At 46.6% G+C, this 20730-nt stretch overlaps 1 protein-coding gene across 1 annotated transcript in view; it reads left to right on the forward strand.

Moving 5' to 3' along the window:
- Positions 1-20730, forward strand: part of LOC115323066 — a 116375-nt gene that overhangs the window by 40191 nt on the left and 55454 nt on the right. Inside the window, exon 3 of the mRNA XM_040211139.1 lies at positions 16570-16860. Within this exon, the coding sequence (XP_040067073.1) occupies positions 16570-16860 (291 nt within the window). The remainder of the gene's footprint in view (positions 1-16569; positions 16861-20730) is intronic.

Consider the following 20730-nt stretch of genomic DNA (forward strand, 5'->3'; position numbering starts at 1 on the left):
CTACGTGGACGAACGGGCCCAGGGCTCCTATCCGGCCCATATCGTCTCCCACGCCGAAGATGCCCGCCAGCTCGCTCGTATCCACACGTCCCAATCCCAGCAGCAGCAAGAGCTGCGCTACAATGCATCCCACCGCCCAGCGACCTACAACATCGGAGACGAGGTTCTTATCTGGTCTCCTTCACGTGCCCTCGGGAAATGCGAAAAGCTTCAAAGCAAGTTTATCGGCCCTTTTCGTATCACCCGTCAACTTTCCGCTACCAACTACGAGGTTGCCCCTGTATCGCCACCTCGCGATCGCCGATCCCGCGCATCGGACATTGTCCACGTCGCCAGAATCCGCCCCTATCGCCGCCCGGACACCTAAACACCACCACCACCCTCCGTTAACAGCCGCCGGAGGACCGGCGTCTCCATCCACCGGGGGGCTACTGTTAGGAAAAGAAGAGGACGATGGGCTCGTGCAGCAAAAGGCGAACGAGAGGGCTCGAGGATTTTGGGCGTGCTGAGCCCAACCGCCGATTTACAAACCGCATTGTAAATCTCATCCAGCATTAAATCATCGTTTTCCAACATCTTAACAAGATATATATATATATATATATATATATATATATATATATATATATATATATATATATGCAGCCGTAATAATATCGTGAACGGAGAGGGGAGAAGGAGATTATTGAATTTATTGCATTAAAGTTAGGGAAAGGGAAAGAGAGCTGGCGAAAAATTGGGCCAGGAGCGAGGTTTGAACATGCAACCTACGCCTGTCCGGGGCGATGCCTTAACCGATTAGACCATCCCGGCTACATTTTTTTTCTTTATTGCAGAGGCAAAACATAAACAGTCAAAACGTTTAAAAATGGTCTACAACACTTTTTGTAGAGCACATTAAAAACCTCTAATCTTAAGGAGAGGCTCATAAATGCCTAGCCAGTCGGGCTTCGGCTCGCGGTTTGAAAGAACCTTTTCCACTCGAGTAATGAGGCTGAAAAAGTAATGTCTCACTTTTTAGCGTTGGGGTCGGCATGGCGGACCGCCATGCGTGACCTCCATATGCTACGCAACCCAAGCAACATAATCAAATAAAAAGGAACGCCATTGTCATTCGTTACATTAAAGAAGCGAATGCCGGATGGGCTAATGCACAACTGTTTCTTCAATGTGCGTTGGAGGACGTCCCATAAAAAAGTGCATCCCAGCAAAAAATAAAAACGTGTTTGATGGTTTCTGGTTTTTTACATACAAGACAGTCAACCGACCATAAAACATAAATTCCGTTTTCCATGAGGCATGCCTTAACGGGCAAAGTGTTGGTGTGCAGTTTAAAAAAAGAAAGATTTAACGGAGGGAGCGAAACACATTCCCTTGACCCGCTTTAGCACATCGTGGCCACCGAGACAAATGACAGCTCTATAAAATGGTGTCGGGAACAAACTCATGACCAAGTCACGTGCTAGCGTTTTCTTGCTCACAACAGACATTTGCTATGTTGAAACTTAAAGAAATAAGAAAAATGTTGTGTCTCCAGTCCGCTCCCGCTTTCGCACCGCAGACTTAAAGCCAATTTAAAGTAAAATGAACTGGATCCTTGGATCAAGTGGAAATTTCTTGGAAATGCCCACTGGAAATTAATGGGAAATAAAGGAAACCACCAATCTGCACAGCCAGTGGAACGGCCCAGGAAAAACCAGCCGGTAGTAAAAGCACCACCGATGCCCGACTCACTGTCCGCCTCCGCTACTAAGACACGAGTGCGTCTCACAGCATGTCCGACGGTCACTGTATGGCAACCATAAACCACACAGTCCCGTCGCAGTAATCACTTTTATATCCCTCGGCTCCCCTGGAGCTCACAACAGACAGGTAGTCTAAAGAAAATCGGGCAGATAAAAAATAAACTGCGCAACAACCTCTTTCTGGTATCCGAAGAGCCTCTTCGCCTCCCCACCATGTGACGACACAAGGAATGACGGCGAGTGAGGGGACAAATTGGTTTGGATGAACGTGCGGATGAAGGAGTGCTCTTGATCTCGTAGAAAAATAAACCGAGAAACGAGTTGCTTAACGAACAAGTGAGAGAGTCCGAGACCCCCGTTCCGTACCCTGTGGAAGAGGTTGTCACGTCTCATACGCTCCCAGCTCGTTCTCCAAATGAACACAGCAAAAACGCGGTGAAATTTCTGCACATTGATGCGCGCACAATGTATGACTTGCAAAATATACCAAAGCTTTGAGATTAGAAAAGACATTACAAACAGTCGCTTTGGCAAAGATGGACAGATCACGCTGCCTCCAGCCGGAGGCGCGCCTGCCCAAGTCGGTGGCGACTTCCGACTAATAGGTTTTGTTCACTCTGTAACATTGTAGGGACACTCCGAGGTATGTGCAGGGCACGCAGCCCCAAGTCCAACAGACTCTTTCAATAACTGAAGGCGTTGTGGCCACCGCACCGCGCCAAAACCCGCGGAACTTACTCCAGTTTATTGCTGCACCCGTCGCCTCGCAAAAGATTTTGCCAATAAAACTGCGGCGCTAACACTTCGCTTGTCGCAGCAAAACACTGCAATGTCGTCCGCATAGCTCATGACTTTCATCTCAGGATTTTCCAGTCCGAATTGCTGACATTGTTTACTATTAATAACACTTAAACAAAACAACTCTAAGTACACATTAAACAGTAAAGGCGACATAGGCCATCCCGGTCGCACGGACGTCCTCACGTGGATCAGCTCTGTCAGTTCCTTATTCACAATAAGCCTCGTGGTGCAGTTTTTATAGGCCCATTTTGGCTCTTTCCAAAATGACTTGCCCACATTTATAAGGTGTAAGACATCAAAGAGAACATCGAGCTTTACGCGATCAAAAGCTTTTTCTAGGTCGATTTGGAGCATAGCAACTTGTCGCGTTCTACCATATCCCATGCCTCGAGAACGCTACGAGCAACATGAGCGTTTGTCAATGTCGATCTACCCTGTATGCCATAGGTTTGATGAACTTCGATAAGCTGACAAGCAACACTCTGGAGTCGACGCGCTAAGGTTTTAGCAAAAACTTTGTAATCTGCGTTGCAGAGTGTTATAGGGCGGTACCCAGTGACTTGACAAAAGTTTCCGATGTCGTCGCTTTTAGGGAGCTAAACAGTTAAGGTACGCGCATATGACAGAGGCAGTTATTTCGGTTCGTACGCTGCTGAAACAACTTGAAACAAAACGCTATAGAGACTACGCTTTTAAACGTCTTACAAAATTCAGCACATAACCCATCAGGACCGGGAGCCTATGAGTTTGGCATCTCATCTATGGCCTTCTCGATCTCCTGAATGGTGATTGGCTGATCAAGACTTTCCTGCTCTTCTTCCGTTAGTTGCAGTAAGGACTCTGAAAGTTCCCCACACACGGGATTCCTCCTTCCGGGTTTTTGGCTTTCGAAGAACCGCAATGCGCCACAAATGCTCTCTGGATAAAACTTGGGTTCGTACTGGTTACACCTTGATACTCGATCTCCCCTATTTCGTTTCGGAGAGTGTATTTCTTTTTGTCTGCTAACGCCCGCTTCGTTGGCTGCTCACCCATCAGGTAAGTACTTTTGCGATCGAGCGCGGCAACGGCTCAGCGATAGCGCTCCTCATTCAGGTCTTCCAGCCGCTCCCTAACACTTTCTAAATCTTTAGTAACCACCCCGGGCGACTGACACTCCGTTCTTGTCGGCGCTTGTAAATCAGCATTTAAGTTGCGTTCGGCATGGCGTGCCTGGTATGCTAAAGCAGACGACCTTTCGATCGCCAGCGTCTCAACCTTCTGCTTAAAAGTCTCCCACTCCTCAAAAATATCGCCATCCGCGCTTTTAAAATGCGATCAAAAACCTTCCTCCACCGCGCTCAGAAATATTCTGTCAGCAAGCAGCTTTAAGTTCAGCTTCCACAGCCTCCTGCCAAACTTCGCCTTCAATGGCGCTTTTTCGCCAATCGACGTTAAAATAAAACAATAGTAAAAAAAAAAAAAAAAAAACTGGAGCGACACGATAATTTTTTAGTGTAGTTGCCACGGAGATTGAAACGTAAATCCTATCTAAGCGCGCGTGTGATGACGCCTGAAAATGCGTAAACCGAATCTCGCACGTTTCATTCTTCACGGTTCCGGCGTCTATCAGATCAAAATCTTCAATTAATTTGCCTAGCTATGTCTCGCTCCTATCACTTCGTTGTCTGCATGGCGTCCTATCTATTGCTCTAACAACATAGTTGAAATCGCCAAGCAGTACGATTGTCCTATCACAATCCAGGAAACGACGTAAGAAGGAAACCCGGTTTTTCACCGTACTGGGGGAATATATGCAAATAAGCCGGCCTTTGAACTGCTGAAAATAAGAAATCACATAAAACTAAACGTCCGTACATATCGGTGGTCACAGCTTATTCCGGCAAGGGCAATGACTTCCTAATAAACAAAAAGCAGCCTGCTAAAACCCCGACAGCGTGGGTAACACAAACTTCCTACGTAAGAAGGAAAGGTCTTAGCGCGCTAGCTACATGTTCCTCTTCAGACATCTTAGTTTCTTGCACAACTAAAAAATCGGGTTTCTTGTTACTCAGCAAACGCTGTACTTGGTATTGTTTTTTCCGCCCACTGAAACCTCAAACATTTAGCGAGGCTACTTTCAGTGCTGGTGGGAATGTACAAATCATTGATATTGTAGTGAGTGCGCAGGCGAGCTGGTGGAAATTAACCATTCTGATGTTAGCCTGAGACTGAGGCAGGAAAAGAGGAAGTTTCAAAGTAGAAGAAAAAGGAACAGTCGAGGATACGTCTCTAACACAGCTAAAGACAAGTTTATTCGGTCACCCTCTTATATACACTCCACAATCTTCACCACAGAACCTTCGCGACCTCCAAAGCCAAAAAAAAAGCCGGGGAGGAGAGGAGGAGGGTGAGCTATGTACGCGAAGGTCGATCGTCTTCCAGGAGAGAGGAGATAGGTTGTGTTGGTGAGGGGGCTTTGTAGGATTGTCAAGGTCGTTTGATTATTGTGGTGGAAAGAGACGAGTTCTTTGTTATCTTTTGGCTTTGGAGGTCGCGAAGGTTCTGTGGTGAAGATTGTGGAGTGTATATAAGAGGGTGACCGAATAAACTTGTCTTTAGCTGTGTTAGAGACGTATCCTCGACTGTTCCTTTTTCTTCTACTTTGAAACTTCCTCTTTTCCTGCCTCAGTCTCAGGCTAACATCAGAATGGTACAAATCATGCCGTGTTAAAAGGAGTCACTTGCCTTGCGACCGCGCATAAGTACTCGAGACCAGGCAACGACCACCTTACTTCGAGTCGTGCCGGGTACGAACGTCGGAAGGCGTGGGGTGAAGGGGCAGGAACCGCACCTTTTTGTTTCTTTCCTTCCCCTGGGTAGGCTCAGGAACCGCACCCCCCATAGAGGGGTCGGGGTCGTCGAGGCCGCGCTTGATGGACTCGCCAGTTTCATACATGTCGATGGGATCCTTGGACGAAGCTTCCTCGCTTGGCGGGGAGTGGACAACGGTTGGGTCGGGAGCAGGGTGTAAGATAGACAGGTGGTGAAACGGGAGCCAAATGAGCGACCAAATTGTGTCCCCCTCGGTTTTCTCTTTTTGTGTGGCGCCATCTATGTGGAGCACCGCGAACTCTCACTCCGGGTGGGCGACCGGTGGCGACCGGCTAAACTGACGGAGATATTTCTCGCAAATCGGGGGTACCCGCAAGCCACCCGCAAGCAGACGAGTACACAATCGGGTCACGGCGCTGCGGTAGGTATCTATGGGCCGTTTCCCCACCTGTCTATCTTACACCCTGGTCGGGAGTCGTCACCGCTCAAGATGGTTACGCGCCGTCCGCAACTGCGTTCACGGCCGCCGACTCGTTTCCACCCTTGGCGCCGAGGACCGTTGTCTTGCCATCGGACCCGGAGAGTGCCTTGAGCGCCAATCCACTTACTGCAGACTCCGCCTCATCCGCATCCATGATGTGCGGTGAGACCACTCTCACTGCCGGTGCTGCGGTGGTCGCGCCTGCGTAGGTCTTCACGCATTCTTCTATTTCAGGCCCGTAACGGAAGCACTCTGAGCACTTCGGCGTGTGGCAGTCGCGCCTGATGTGCCCGCTCAGTTTACAGCGCAAGCAGACCGGCGCGCTTCCTGGAATTACAATGAGTGCTTTGAAGCTCTGGAAGCGAAGCTGGTGGGGCATCCCGTCTCGCGTGACGCCGCTCCTAAGCGTCATGCGGACAATTCGCGTGGTCGACTCGATTCCTTCGAATCCTTCGACTCGCCACTTATTTCGGCTCGCCTCGACGACCTTGCCGAAGGGTTCCAACATTTTTCGTACCCTATCGTCTGGTACATGGAAGGGCGCCCAATGGACACGGAGGCGTACCTCGGAGCAGCTCGGATCGATGACGCTGCACCGCAAGTTCTTGACCTTAGCTCCTTGGCCTCGACGAGGCGTTTCTTCGCCTCCGGTGTTTTTAGCGTTGCCATCCACACATGGTTCGTTTGGAATGCACCGAATGAAAGAATCTCGTTCAAAACGCCACACCTTTTCAGCTCGGTCCTGAAGTCCTCGATTCGGTTGGCACGCCCCTTCAAATCGCCGTGCAGCAGAACAGAGTTCATGACCGCCATCACGGTTGGGATCGATGGTAACACCACTTTGTACTAATCCGCCGCAGCCGCGCTATTGACAAAAGAACCACAGCCGGCAAGGGCCGCTATCGCCGCTCCATCGGAGCTACTCATTCTGCGACCGTCTCGTGCGAGCGCAGGAACAGAATCCGCAGACCATCCCGGCCACTGGTTTCGGCGGGCTTAATGCCTGACCAGCTCTCTGTGAACTGTTAGTTTCAAATTTGCTTAACTGGGTAGACGACAGCCGTTGCTGAGTTAAGGTCCGCGCTACCTCCGAATTGCGGCAGTGACGTGGCACGTCATCTCAGCTGATCAGGAATTGAGTCCGCCGAATCCAGTGGCGGGATGGTCTAACCGGTTAAGGCATCGCCCTGGACAGGCGAAGGTTGCGAGTTCAATCCCCCTCCTGGCCCAATTTTTCGCCAGCTATCTTTCCTTTTGTCTAAATTTAATGCAATAAATTCAATAATCACCTTCTCCCCTCTTCGTTCACGATATTATTATGGCTGCACTTGTCAATCCTCACTCATTCCCATTATATAAACGGTGCAGCCTATCCCTATGGGGAGGAGTGGTTCCCGAGATATCTTGGAAGACGGGCCCTTTCCGACATTTGCAAGCCGAGATGACGTGCCGCGTCACTGCCGCAATTCGGAACTAGCGCGGCCCTTAAATCAGCAACGACTGCCCTCTACCCAGTTAAGTGAATTTGAAACTAACAGTACACAGAGAGCTGGTCAGGAATCGAGTCCGCCGAAACCAGTGGCCGGGATGGTCTAATCGAAGATAGGCGACGAAAAAACAAGAACGAGAAGAAACGTAAACACTGGCGCACTCGCAACTAACATTCATTGAATTAATGTGTTTACGTCTCTTCTCTTCCTTTTGTTTACGTCTCTTCTCTTCCTTTTTTTTCCGGCGCCTATCTTCGATCATGAACGAACTGGCCCAAATTGCCATCTTAATGGTCTAATCGGTTAAGGAGTCGCCCCAGACAGGTGAAGGCTGCGGGTGCAATCCCCGCTCCTGGCCCAATTTTTCGCCAGTTCTCTTTCTCTTTCCCTAACTTTAATGGAATAAATTCAATATTCACCTTCTCCCCTCTTCGTTCACGATATATATATATATATATGTTTTGTTTTCACTTTACAGACTTGTTTTAAAAAAGCCGGGACAGTTACACTTATGCGGTTTGAGCAGGAGAGTTATACGGCCAGGGGGACAGAGTATAGGATGCTAATCGTAACGATCACTAGGCTAATTCATTAAAATTCGTTAATGAACTTTTTAATTAATGAAAATATACATATGGTTCCAACAGACCTCTTCCGAAACTCAAAGCGCCCCTTCGCGGCGAAATACCACGTACTGCACTCTGGGAAGTACGGTACCACTCAGTTTCGGTTCCGATTGAGGAGCTTCAATTCATGCTATCACGCCGTGACCGAATGCGCTGCTTGCGTTTTCAATTGTCCGACTTCCCGCGAATGTGTAATACTCTAATCATTCTCGATCGATATCCGATCGCATACGCAGGCACAATATCCGACATGCCGGATATTGTGCCTGCGTATGCAAACGTATTATGACTTGAGTCTCCTCACCTCACGATTAGATCTTTCAGCTTACTTTCAATAATCCTGTCTAGTACCAGTGAAACACAATTGAAGTTTGGTCACTTTGAGCCCTACACATATTTTGTTTGCCAAACGTCAGCTTCGTGCTACCTCACAGAGCAAAAATCAAGCCGCATCCTCACAGGATACCCACAGTTGAGCCCGACATTGACGCCTGAACTTTCAAGATAACGCAATAAATTCGCACTCACTACTGCACAAAATGTACTATGAAGTCCTCCTCGTGTCATCATATATCTCCCACTAAACTTTTATGCTGATTGGAGATTAAGTTATCGCATGCGCCGAGATCGGCTAGCTACGACGTAGTCCTAACAAGCGTTCCATACTCTTGGCGAAGCCTTTCTGGACGAGCCTTCGCCGATGCCCGAGATCTGTGTGTGAACAGTGGTTCTGAAACTATCTCGGCATACTCAGTCAGGAAGAAAGCAAACATATAACAAATATTATGGCCATTAGCAACCGCCAAATGCGTTTGGAATTCTTTAGTTCACTTGGCCCACCGCATCGGGGTTCACGCGTCGTGTACTATCGGGGAAAAATGAAATGCGAACAGAGGAGCGCGTGGCCCGCTCCGACGTGGGCCACGCGCCTAGGGGCGAGGGTGCGTGGCCTACTCCGACGTGTTCACGCCCCTCCCTCTGCGCTCCCCAAGCTTCAGCAGTGCGCCTCTCAGTGCGCTGAAAGCTATCACCGCTATCTTTGCTGGCTCAGCGCGTGCGGTGCAAAGAAGCACGCCGCACTCGCCGAGCAGGCAAAGATAGCGGTGACAGCTTTCAGCGCACTGAGAGGCGCACTGCCGAAGCTGGGGGAGCGCCAATCGAGGGGCATGAACACATCGAAGTAGGCCACGCACCCTCGCCCCTAGGTTCACTTCCAGGCGGCGCAGCCTGTACTGCGGGCCACGCGCTCCTCTGTTCGCATTTCATTTTTCTCCGATAGTACCTGCTGTTCGCCGAACTGTGCGACATACGACACGCAAGTGCGTGACTATTACTTCCTTCAAAACGGTTTGTATGTGTAATGTGCCTATAGGATTGCAGGATAAGTTCATGCGATGTTGAATTAGTCGAATCCAAGCGTGTAGGGACTTCATTTCGTGTAGTGCTGCGGATCAGTACAGCTATAAAGGGTAAGAAGTGCTCGATTTCAGATTTTCAACGGCGTCTCCCAGTTTTACCTCGCGTACTAGGACGTATTAAGAGATGGTAATTGAAAAAAAAAAAGGTAATTTCGACAGCGGACTAATAAAAACAGTAACAAACTTGCTGACCAGCAGCACTAATGTAAAGTTGCGATCTCGGTGTTCCCGAAACTTATTGATTGTTACAGCGTGTTGACTCGTACGCAAGCAAGATCTCCGAGTTTCGCAACGTCGAGAGTCCCAGCACTGGCTCGTCCACGTAGCTCGAAGCGCTAACAGTAAGGCTCAAGTACAAAATAAACCAGCATCTGTCAAGACAAGCTTTACGTAAGGTTCGGGCTTGGGCTGAAGCTTCGAAATCTGGCCATTTAGGTTAGTTTAGAAGCCCCAAACGATGCGCTCGGGACCACGAAAGATGAGATAATGGATGTTTATAATTCATGCTCTCTGTATGATCTCTTCTCGACGTGTCGATCGAAACCAAAACCATGCCGCTCCCCTCCCTGGCCAACTAGTTCCCAAAGTGCAACACTCGCAGTGTTGCTCGCAGAAATTTATGAAAGTAGTCTATTAGAAACTTACAGTGCGTTATCGAAAACCGCTAAATCAAATATTTTTAGAAGGACATAGAGCAGGGGCAGCATATTACGGCGTTTTAAAAAGCGCTCAAATTGGACGCGTTTCTAGACTTCGCTTTCTTATCAGAGTTCATCTTTGCGCCCGTGGTCCTGCCCCCGGTGGTCGCGGCGCTAAGCCTCCCTCGTAGCATGGAGGGAAGTAGGGTGGACGTGTGTTGCGCGTCTCTGTCACTGGGGAGCAGGACCGCGCGCGCAGAGATGCGCTCTGATAAGAAATCGAAACCTAGAAACGCGTCCAAATTGAGCGTTTTTCAGGAACACCGTAATTTGCTGCCCCTGCGTTATATCCTTCCAAAAAAGTTGATTTAGTGGTTTTCGATGACGCTGAGCAAGTTTCTAATTGAACAACATGTCTATTTCTATTAAATAAAAAGTTAATTAACGAGTTTTAGTTAATTGACCACCGATCGATACGATACGATTAGCCCCCTATACTGTGTCCCCCTGGCCGTATAACTGACCTGATCAATCCGCATAAGTGTGATTTTAACGGCGTTTTTTAAACAAATTTCTTAATTTAAAAAAAACACCCTTGTATACAGCACCATCTATTTTCTCCTTCTGCCCTGTATGTATGTATATATATATATATATATATATATATATATATATCAGGGATGGGCACTATTTCAAATACAAGTATTTGAAAAACGTGTTTCAAATACTTTGTGTATTTTGCATTTGTATTTAATTACAAATTGGGTAATGTATTTGACATGCGTATTTAAATACTTAAACGTGGGTATTTCAAATACAATTGTAATTAAATACAATTTTGTGGGCGAAAATACATCCCTCAAATTTATTGTCACGACAATTCTTGTTTTTATGTATGTGGTTGTAAGATATAATCTTGAAACTAAACATTTGAGAGAAATCTCTCTGGTTGGGGAATACAATAATTAAAATATGGCAACCAACCAATTCCTAAACATGTAGGGATTGGTGACGTCACTAAACAAACAAACAAACTAAACAAATAAAGGATGGAGATATAATCTCCATCCTTTATTTGGCCATGGGGCTTTTTTTCTTTTTCTCCTCCGGCTTTATTTTAAAGGCACTGCCCAGAGCAGGAAGAAAGCTACGTTCTGCACCCAATGCAGTGTCTCTCAACCAAGCACAAGCGTTTAGCGACTTTGTGATTGCGGTGCTAGTCCAGGGCAATGACGAAATCGACGTTCACAGGCAGACTGGCTAAATAAGTGCCTGTGACAACTTGTGATGCTTTCCAGCCTGATTTCCATCCATATTTTTGCCTGGAACATTCAAAATTTGCGGGTCGTCCAGATTTTCGTAACTGGTGCAAGTTGCAACAATAAAAATTCTCTAGCTAGTGCTGCGCGTCTTGGTCGTCTCGGTTCTTTGTTGGTCTATACCAAAATGTAATCGACAAAAAAGCTGCTTGAAGCTCTGTACTTTTTTCACCTATTACGTCCAAGCTGATTACATTTTTTTAGAGCGCAGCTCTTAGGGGCCCGTTTCCGGCTTGAGCGGCGTCGCCGTCGCCGTCGGCGTAACCGCGTGGTGCATCATGGGAAATGTCCCATAATGCAGCGCGCGAGCTCCCCACCGGGGTCACGTGACCTCGGGGGGGTGCACGTGACCCTTCCGAGGTCACGTGACCCCCCAAAGTCACGTGACTCCCCTGAGGTCACGTGACCCCCTCCTCGAGGTCACGTGACCCCCCGAGGTCACGTGACCCTCGCCGATGTCGCGTGACCACCCGATGACGTCATCGTCACTGATGACGTCACCGGCATCCACATCGTCATCGTCACTGATGACGTCATCATCACTGATGACGTCACCGGCATCCACATCGTCATCGTCATCATCACTGATGACGTCACCGGCATCCACATCGTCATCATCACTGATGACGTCACCGGCATCCGCATCGTCATCGTCATCATCACTGATGACGTTACCGACATCCCCATCGTCATCGTCATCATCACTGATGACGTCATCAGTGACGTCACTGATGTCATCACCGGCATCCGCATCGTCATCGTCATCATCACTGATGACGTCATCAGCGACGTCACTGATGGCGTCACCGACATTCGCATCGTCATCGTCATCATCACCGGTGAAGTCATCAGTGACGTCACTAATGACGTCATCGGTACCCGCATCGTCATCGTCACTGATGACGTCATCAGTAACGTCAGTGATGACATCATCGGCATTGGGGGTCACGTGACCCCCAAGGTCACGTGACCCCCCAAGGTCACGTGACCCCCCCCCTGGTTAGTTTAACCCCCCCAGTGCCCTTCCCTCCTCCTCCTCAAGAGCTGCGCTCTAATTCGGCGTTACAGGGAGTTCTAAGCGGCTTTCACTTTTTTGTGATTATATTTCTATTACGTTATTAAAGCCTCGCACACTAACTCCCGAGTGTGCGATGCAAAATTAAAATGAGATACTTATGGTGAATTCCACTCGTAGGTCTGGAGCGCCTTCCAAAATCCGCGAGTGAGGCAAAATTCCGCTCCGTGGGACCCGCTCCGAATCGACGAGGGGAAGATAAACTTGCATTTTTGGAGCGACCTGTCCCCACACCCCTTCTCCCTCCGCCGTAGAAAATGGCCGCTGCTCGAACTTGACCAGTCCCCCCAACGCCTCAGCCGGCTGATCTTTCCAACGACCAGTGACGACTGTCACTGCTTAGCTGCAGAAGTAACACGCGACACAGGCCGGGCGAAATTGTACGTACCACGGCGCCCATGTCACAAATAACGAAGAAGTCCGCGTTCGGCACCGTCACATACCTTTCGGCCGCCTCGAAGCGGCGGGGCACGGACAGCGATTGCCAGCGGTGGAGTTCAGATTTGTAGTACGACTTTAATAAACTCAGAGGTAACAAACCATCACTTGCGCGGTCATTGCCTAACCACTTCTTGTTTTATTTCACGAGAAAACGCCGACGGAATGCAGTGCAAAAAGGTAAACAATCACTGGCTGCAGAATGAATAGGCCTAACCTTGCATCTTCCTCCGGCTTTTCTGTCGTTCTTTTTCTCGTTCTTCCTCTCGCATTCACAGATGTCAGCGCTTACGATTTGCCACGCTCCACATTCCCGGCTTCTTATCCCTGATCTACGCGAAGTAGAAGCGTTCGAGCCGTCAGAATCCAGAGTAAACAACCGACGCACCCGCACAGTTCCAACTCCACGACCCGACCGGCCCGCCGATCTCTCCAACCTCGCCGCGCATGCGCACCGCCGATTTAGACGGAAATCACGTGGGCCGCTCTGTCAACTTGCGGAGAGATCTGTGAAACCCCGCAGTGCAAGTTCGGCGGAGTTTGGGGATCTCCGTGGAGCGGGCGCTGCCAGAGATCTACGAGCGGAAGATGACCAACTTGAGCCAGATCTGCGAGCGGAATATGCGCGCTCCAAATGGAGCGCTTTTGGAGCGCTTTTGGAGCGCTCGAGATCTGCGAGCGGAATTCACCATTAGAAACCCGTTGCAGGTGCCCTGAAGTCACTGACGCAAATTTTGAGGAACGTATTTGGAAAAGTATTTGCAGGAAACCAAATGCATTTGGTTGTATTTGTATCTTGTACTTAAATGCTTTTTTGGAAATGTAATTAGATTTGTAATTAAATACATATTTGACGAAGTATTTTGTATTTGTATTTCGATACATATTTGCATGTATTTTGCCCATCCCTGATATATATATATATATATATATATATATATATATATATATATATATATATATATATATATCCGCCCGGAAGAGAACAGGCGCTCCCGAGTACTAACATTCAAACCAGTATAATTGCCCTTGATGGTTAAAGACATGTGTGGCAATAGAGGATAAAGCCGAAAACCTTTCGGGACTTGGCTGGTCCCTCTTCAGTTCGTTATAAATTAAAGTTTGCAAAGCCGACTAAGATTTTGCTTTCTGCGGCTTGTAAACTTTGAATCATTCGATCATGTATACGTTCATTCATCCGGTTATTTTCGATTGACTCCTCTCTGGATACCACGTATGATGATTAAAAGTCATACGTTAGTTCTTCAAGAAAATATATATACCAGGCATTTATTTTATGCAAAATAATTTGTGCGAACGGTGATAACTATCTAAAGAGAGACCGTTCTATATAGTTCTACTCCACAACGAATTGCCGCGCAAACCGTCTTATTATTAAGGAGAGGTTTGCCATATTATTATAGGCTGAAAGAAAATACCCATCGCACTGCATGTTTAATTATTAATAATTTACACCAAAATAAATAGCGCTACAGAATCTCTCTTTATACTTGCACGCAGTTGTCGCGAACGCTTGAAACGAACTGTGTGACCGTAAAGAATACTTCATGAGACTCACGATGACGCGCCCTTGTATCCAAACAAAGCGCGCCTTTCTCGAGCGCTTAGCCAGCCCTTCAAATGAGTCGAAGCGAAACAAGCAAAAAGACAAAACAGTTCTTCACTCGGCAACGTGACGGCTGGCGCCAGATTGGCAGAAGACGGCAGCGATTGCAGCGGGATTGTACGCGTGCCACCCGCGCGCAACACGAGCGCCAGCTCCGCGATTACGGTGAGGGCGATAAGCATCTCTGAGTAAGGTCGGCGGATGAGTGAGTGTGATGACCGTGATGAGCAGTGAATGCAATGTCCGTGATGAGCTGTGAGTGTGATGAGCGTGATGAGCTGTAAGTGTGATGAGCGTGATGAGCTGTGAGTGGGATGAGCGTGATGAGCTGTAAGTATGATCACTGTCATGAGCTATGAGTGTACTAACCATGATGAGCTGTAAAAGTGATGACCGTGATGACCTGTGTGAGCGTCATGCTCGTGAAGTCCTGGGTAAGTTTTGGTTTCGTGTTTAATCATGATGGTGAGTGCGTGTAATAAGCTTGTGATTGTGAGTGGGAGTGAGTTTTAGTTTCATGTTGATTCGTGAAGGTCAGTGTCTGTAATGACCCAGTTTTGAACAAATCGTGATCGTGGGAGTTAGTGTGTTTTTACGAGAGAAACTGGGGTGATTTTGAGTGCGAGTGAGGTGGGCTCAAAATGCCGACCTATGCCTTGCCTGCAAGTAACTGAACCAGTCCCATGAAGACCACAGAGGTTTTTTTAGAGAGATCTGCTTAATCAAACGTATAATGCATGAAGCTGAGCTGCGAACGCTGAACACCGCTTCGATAAACGGAAGCTGCTGATCGTTGAGTTGACAAGGAATGCTGACTTGACAGGTTTACAAGACTTTAGCCGGCATTTAACACCTTATGAAAGTCTTTATAATCGAAGCACTAGTTTCGTAATGGTCCCATCTGTGACGAGGTTGGGAGTTTTCGTGCGGCTATACTTGGACAACCGGAAATCACATCGTATATAAAAGCAACCTAAGATATATGAACTGAGATTTTTTAGCAGCAACCCTCCCTAGCTGCGACTCCGACTATCGCGCACGAGAGGCATCGCGTAGACGCCTTTCGCACATCCCCTACATATATTATGCTACAAGCGAATATCTTGAGGCACACCTTTTAACTACGCAACAGCTGCTATTGTGAATCGCAGCACACTTAGTGTGGTTGCTTGCAGTTTTTTATGTTGTCTTTTGAGCTTATAGCAGTCGAAGCTCAAGCGATGTATCATTGCAAAGTTTGACTGGCAGCTCTGAGTCAGCGTAGTGGCGTTAAGTAGAAGGTAAGGGACAGACTGATTTTTTTTGTTTTGTTTTATTTGGAGGTTGTGGTCAGTTTTGAAAGTTGGCCTACAAGACGTCCCAATTTCAAACAAAACAAAGTTTTCTTTCGGTTTTTTTTTTTTTTTTACTCTTGCGGTTATTTTTTGGTTTAGAATTTTGCACTAAAGTTTGACCAAGGGGAGCAAATAGATTGGTGTTTATTTTTGTTCTTGGAGGATGAGTGTTTGCTTCAAAGGGAAGCCAGGTTCTCTGCTGTGAAGTATAAATCTAATTTGAAAGAGTATTTTTGTATCAGTGATAGATGGCTGGCGACTTCGATATTCATGTATTTTTGTGATTTCAACTTTTTGCAAGAAACGAAAGTCATGATTTAAAAATTTCTTGGTCAGCTATTGACTGGAACAAAACTGAAAAGTGATTTTGGCGCAATTTTTTTTTTCTATCTCTCGTTTTTTTTTTTTTTTTTTTTTTTTTTTATCTGGAAAAACCTAAACGAAATTTGAGATTTGGGCAATATTCACGGGGCACAGAATTTTGGTGCTTCATCAGGCCGAGATAGATGTTGCGCAGCAACACTTTGTAGAATGTGTTTCAGACTGTATTATCGGAGCCGAATGGCCGTAAAGCTGGTCATACTGTAAAAAGTGTATAAATAATGACGACACCAGCGTCAGTCTATCGTCTTCCATACACACTCAGTCTGCAGGTGGCGCGCGGCTCAGTGCCACGAACGCGGAACGTGGCAACGACACCATCTACAGAAAGTACAATATGAAAAATTATCAATGGGATACAGCTACTTTTTTATACTTACAGCTACCAGCGGCTCGGATCTTAAAACTCAGGTAGAGTGCGGCATTTACGATCTCAAGACATTCCGATCGAAATACCTTCATTTGCGTTTTCCCTGTGTGAAGAAATACACAAATCCATGCGACATGCCCACTGCCAATGAAGTTCTAAGATATGGCACACCGCATTCTTACAAATATAAAAATGAAGTTATCTCCCCAGCAACCCGAAACATCAAAAGCAAACTCTACACAGCTTGCGTCAAGGATACATTTATAAACGGCACATACGAGTCCTACTATTACTGGGGTGAAGGTAAGCTCTTTTACAATATCCTGTATATTATACTTGAAAAATATGCGGCTGAAGTTTTGTGGCATACTTTCATCTACCATATACAACCAACATCATTTCATTCTGAAGTGCCAAGACAAAAAAAGAGCAAGTGGCACGCCGTCACAAAATGCATAAAAAAACGAACTTTATTTATTTAGGGTAGCGGTTCTGGGGAATTCAAGTGTACGCCCACCACCTTTTCTTAATAATGTACATTTTGAGATCAAAGCTCTCCCCCAAATAACATCTACAATCATAGTAATTTCATAAACTTAAACCCCGCGTTTTATAATATTTTTAGAGATTTTGAAAAATTAAGCTAAATGTCTTATTATCAGTCATAAATTGATAGGTTTATAAAGTGCAAACGCTTTTGACTTACAGTTAGATTATAATGTTCAAATAACTCTGAAGGAATTCATGTACGTTTCCCGTCCTGTGAATATTCTAATTGCGGTGGAGCGTGGCGAATTAGATGTCCGAAAATATATTAAATCTCTAATTGAAGTCTGCAATGTGATCCTAAAGGCCCTGTAACACTGAGGCAACACGACGGCAACAGCAACACAACACGTTATCAAACAGTCGGGCAACTTGTTGTTCGCTCCCCGTGTTGTCCAAACAAACCTGTCACATCGCGGCAACACCACGACAACATGGACGACAACTAACATGTTGCCTCCGTGTGACAGCTTTCGGCAACAAAAACAGCAGCAACTTGTGTTGGACAACGTATGTTGCGCTGATCGCCACTGAGTGAATTTTAGGCCGGAAACACGACAACATAGATAGCTTCGATGGTAGAGCTAGTCCCCTGTCAATAACGTCTTACTCGAATGAAGGCTTGGAAAGCGTTACTGAAAGGGGCCCTACAATCATATTTAAGCGTCTACCTTTTTTGCGGTTTCCACGTCTCTCGAAGTTCGGGCAAGCCAGCGGGCACGGAGAGAGTAACTAAATATCAGTGCGTCATATTTTAACCGGACAACGCGGAAACCTCCTCCACCGACGAGGGCGAACCGTGGTACCGAAAGCGCGCAAAATGTGACGTCTTTGGTCCTGGGCTTACTACTGGTCAGAGCCGCTAAAAGCTTCTTTTTAGTGGAAATACAAAATATAAGCGGCGCGAATCGTTTCAATTAATTATAAATGTAGCTTGTGTTCACTATTTTAGATGAGAAAAGAAAGAAATGCAGTTAATAAAGTACGGAAACAAGAAATGACCCGTCAACATACCAGCCACTAAGCGGTGGAAAAGGCGGCGCACACTAGAAAGGAATAGCGGGATCAGGCGCCTGCACGGAAAGGTCCCGGATGTACGCGGCGGCGCTGCGCTCGTATGGACAGGAGGATCCGACCGGCTCCGAGCGTTCCCAAGGCCTTCGGCGAGATGCTTTGTCTTGCGGTTTGGCCGTTTCGCGGGATGGCAGCGCGAAGTGGCTCCCATTCTGAACTGATCTTCACCCCGTGTTTGGTGTCGTTTGTGGTCAATGAAGTGTCATGCCGAATTAGCGTTTAATTGCACAGCAAATGCAACGAGAACCGCTCTGGCTGCCCGCTGCATACAGCCTATCCAGAACATGCTTTAGTGGCGCCCTCTCGCGCCGTCGACACGGAGTATCGCAGCCGTGAGCGCTCGCGATGAGCCCACTTCCCCTCCTCTAGTTCACGGCCGCTCAAGCAACCAAGGACGTCATGAGGGAGGTTATTTTTTGCTTATTTTTTGTAATTTTAATTTGCCTATAACTTTTAAAATAAAGCGAATTTCTAGAAAATAAATGTTTCACTAAGTTACTACGTTCAGTGCGCTCAGGTTCGGTGCAAATTAAAAACCAGTAAAAAAGTCCTTGCAGGGCCACTTTAACAATGATTAGGGCTGGCGTGCAGCTAAAATATTTTTGAATAATGTTTTTGCTGCGTAGTTACGGAGAGCAATTTTTGCAATGGTCACAGCTACGGTCGTGAACGTTCAGACTGGTTTTTAAATTAGAACTGCGGAGAGACCAACTCACATTACTGATAATGAAATAAAATGGCATGCCTACTCACCTGCTGATAAAGTATAATAAAAATAATCCAGAAAACTGAAGATTAAAAGTCGAAGCATTAAAACGACCACTCTGGTTGTTTTAATGCTTCGGAACTTGGAATTGGCACTAAGAGAAACCTGATTTGTTTTAAAAATACCAAGGACGTTTTGGCAAATCAAGCGATCACATAGCAGGCGATATTAGCGATGTGCGCGGCCAAAAGCGACGCTGTGGCCAGCTTTCCACGATTGGCCAAACCATGGGCATATGAGCACTGTCAGATTGTCAACTTTGACGGTGTTAGTTTCGGATTGCGATGGCTCCTAGCTTCTACTGTGCTTTTTAAACACACCATCAAACTCGTCGTTGCACCCGATCGTAAGTAGCCATAATAACAACTAGTGACGTCACGGCGAGGCAAATACCAGTCGTGACGTCACTGAGGGAAACCATAAGAGGGCGCCACCGAAACATCTCGGCGCTAATAGACAGCGTTGAAAAATATTTATTTCAGCGATTGTTACGAAGGCCGATCGTGTCGGTGTCTGATTTTTTGAGCACTGTTTGTTCAGCTCAAGACCACGCTACAAAAGACGCTTTGGGGTACTGCCGGTGCTAACTCAATTTTACAGTAGAAATAGGAATTGCATGAAAGAAAGAACCGGACAGAAACACTTCATACGGTGGCGAAAATCCCGAACATTTATCAGCGATGTCACTTTCCGCGGTTAGGACTATCTGCTTTGTCAGCGAATGAAGAACATTTTGATAAAATAAAGAGCGAAAAATACTCCCCGTGTCAAGATTTCTAATCACAGTCACTGGTTGATGTCGTCCCGTGGCAATTTCCGGCCCTTCGAACGCACTAGCACTTTGTAGAGTCACATTTCCAATGATTCCGCGCTGCACACGAACGAAGGTAAACAATCAAGATGGCGGAGTGTTCCCCGTGTTGTCCTCGCCGTCAGCGCAGTGTGACAGGGTTGTCGGACAACAAATCGGGCAACACGGTTGCCGAGCGGCAGCAACATGTTGCCCGACCGTTGTTGTTGCCTCGATGTGACAGGGTCACCGGCAACACGATTTCCCCTTGTTGCCGGATAGAGTTGTCCAACTGTTGCCTCAATGTGACAGGGCCTTAAGCATATGACGCTTGACATGCCCACTTCATGCTCAGTGTCACTTTGTATACATTATAGTTAGATCTAGAAATATGATGGACTAGACAAGCGGCATTGTTTGAGTAGCAATGAAGTGCTTTTCAAATATTAAAGAAGTTTGGTAAGGTTGTACACTTCTAGCTGCATTTGGTGACCGTATTCAGCAACATTTACTCCTTTATAAATACGCAAGAGAACAGCAGCGGATAGGCAGCAATATACTGCAACGTATCACGTTATTAAAAAAAACAATATCTTATTAAGAATGGGCAACCATCAAACTATTCGGTCCTTTAATATTAGACGTATTTATAACTTCCTACGGCACGCTTTTTGATATAACTCTTGATCTTAAACGAACATTGACATTATATTGACTGCAGAATGCTACAAAAGATTTAGCGTGTGCTTCGATGCGATATCTACGAATTTTTTAAAGAAAACTACTTTAATTTTCTGTCAGGATTAACATATAGTTAGAAAGTTTGAATATAAAAATGGTTATTTCTGGAACACGTTCCTCATTCCAACCTTAGAATACTACGTGTAATCATCGCATGAGCTACGGTTTGAAAGCTTGGTGTGCATCATCCGGACGTTATTAAATATTCTGTTTTACTTGGTTTACTTCGGATCTTTTGGTCGTTTGAGGTGTTCTT

Source organism: Ixodes scapularis, unplaced genomic scaffold (assembly GCF_016920785.2).
Source record: "Ixodes scapularis isolate PalLabHiFi unplaced genomic scaffold, ASM1692078v2 PGA_scaffold0__279_contigs__length_252992795, whole genome shotgun sequence".
Lineage (NCBI taxonomy): Eukaryota > Metazoa > Arthropoda > Arachnida > Ixodida > Ixodidae > Ixodes > Ixodes scapularis.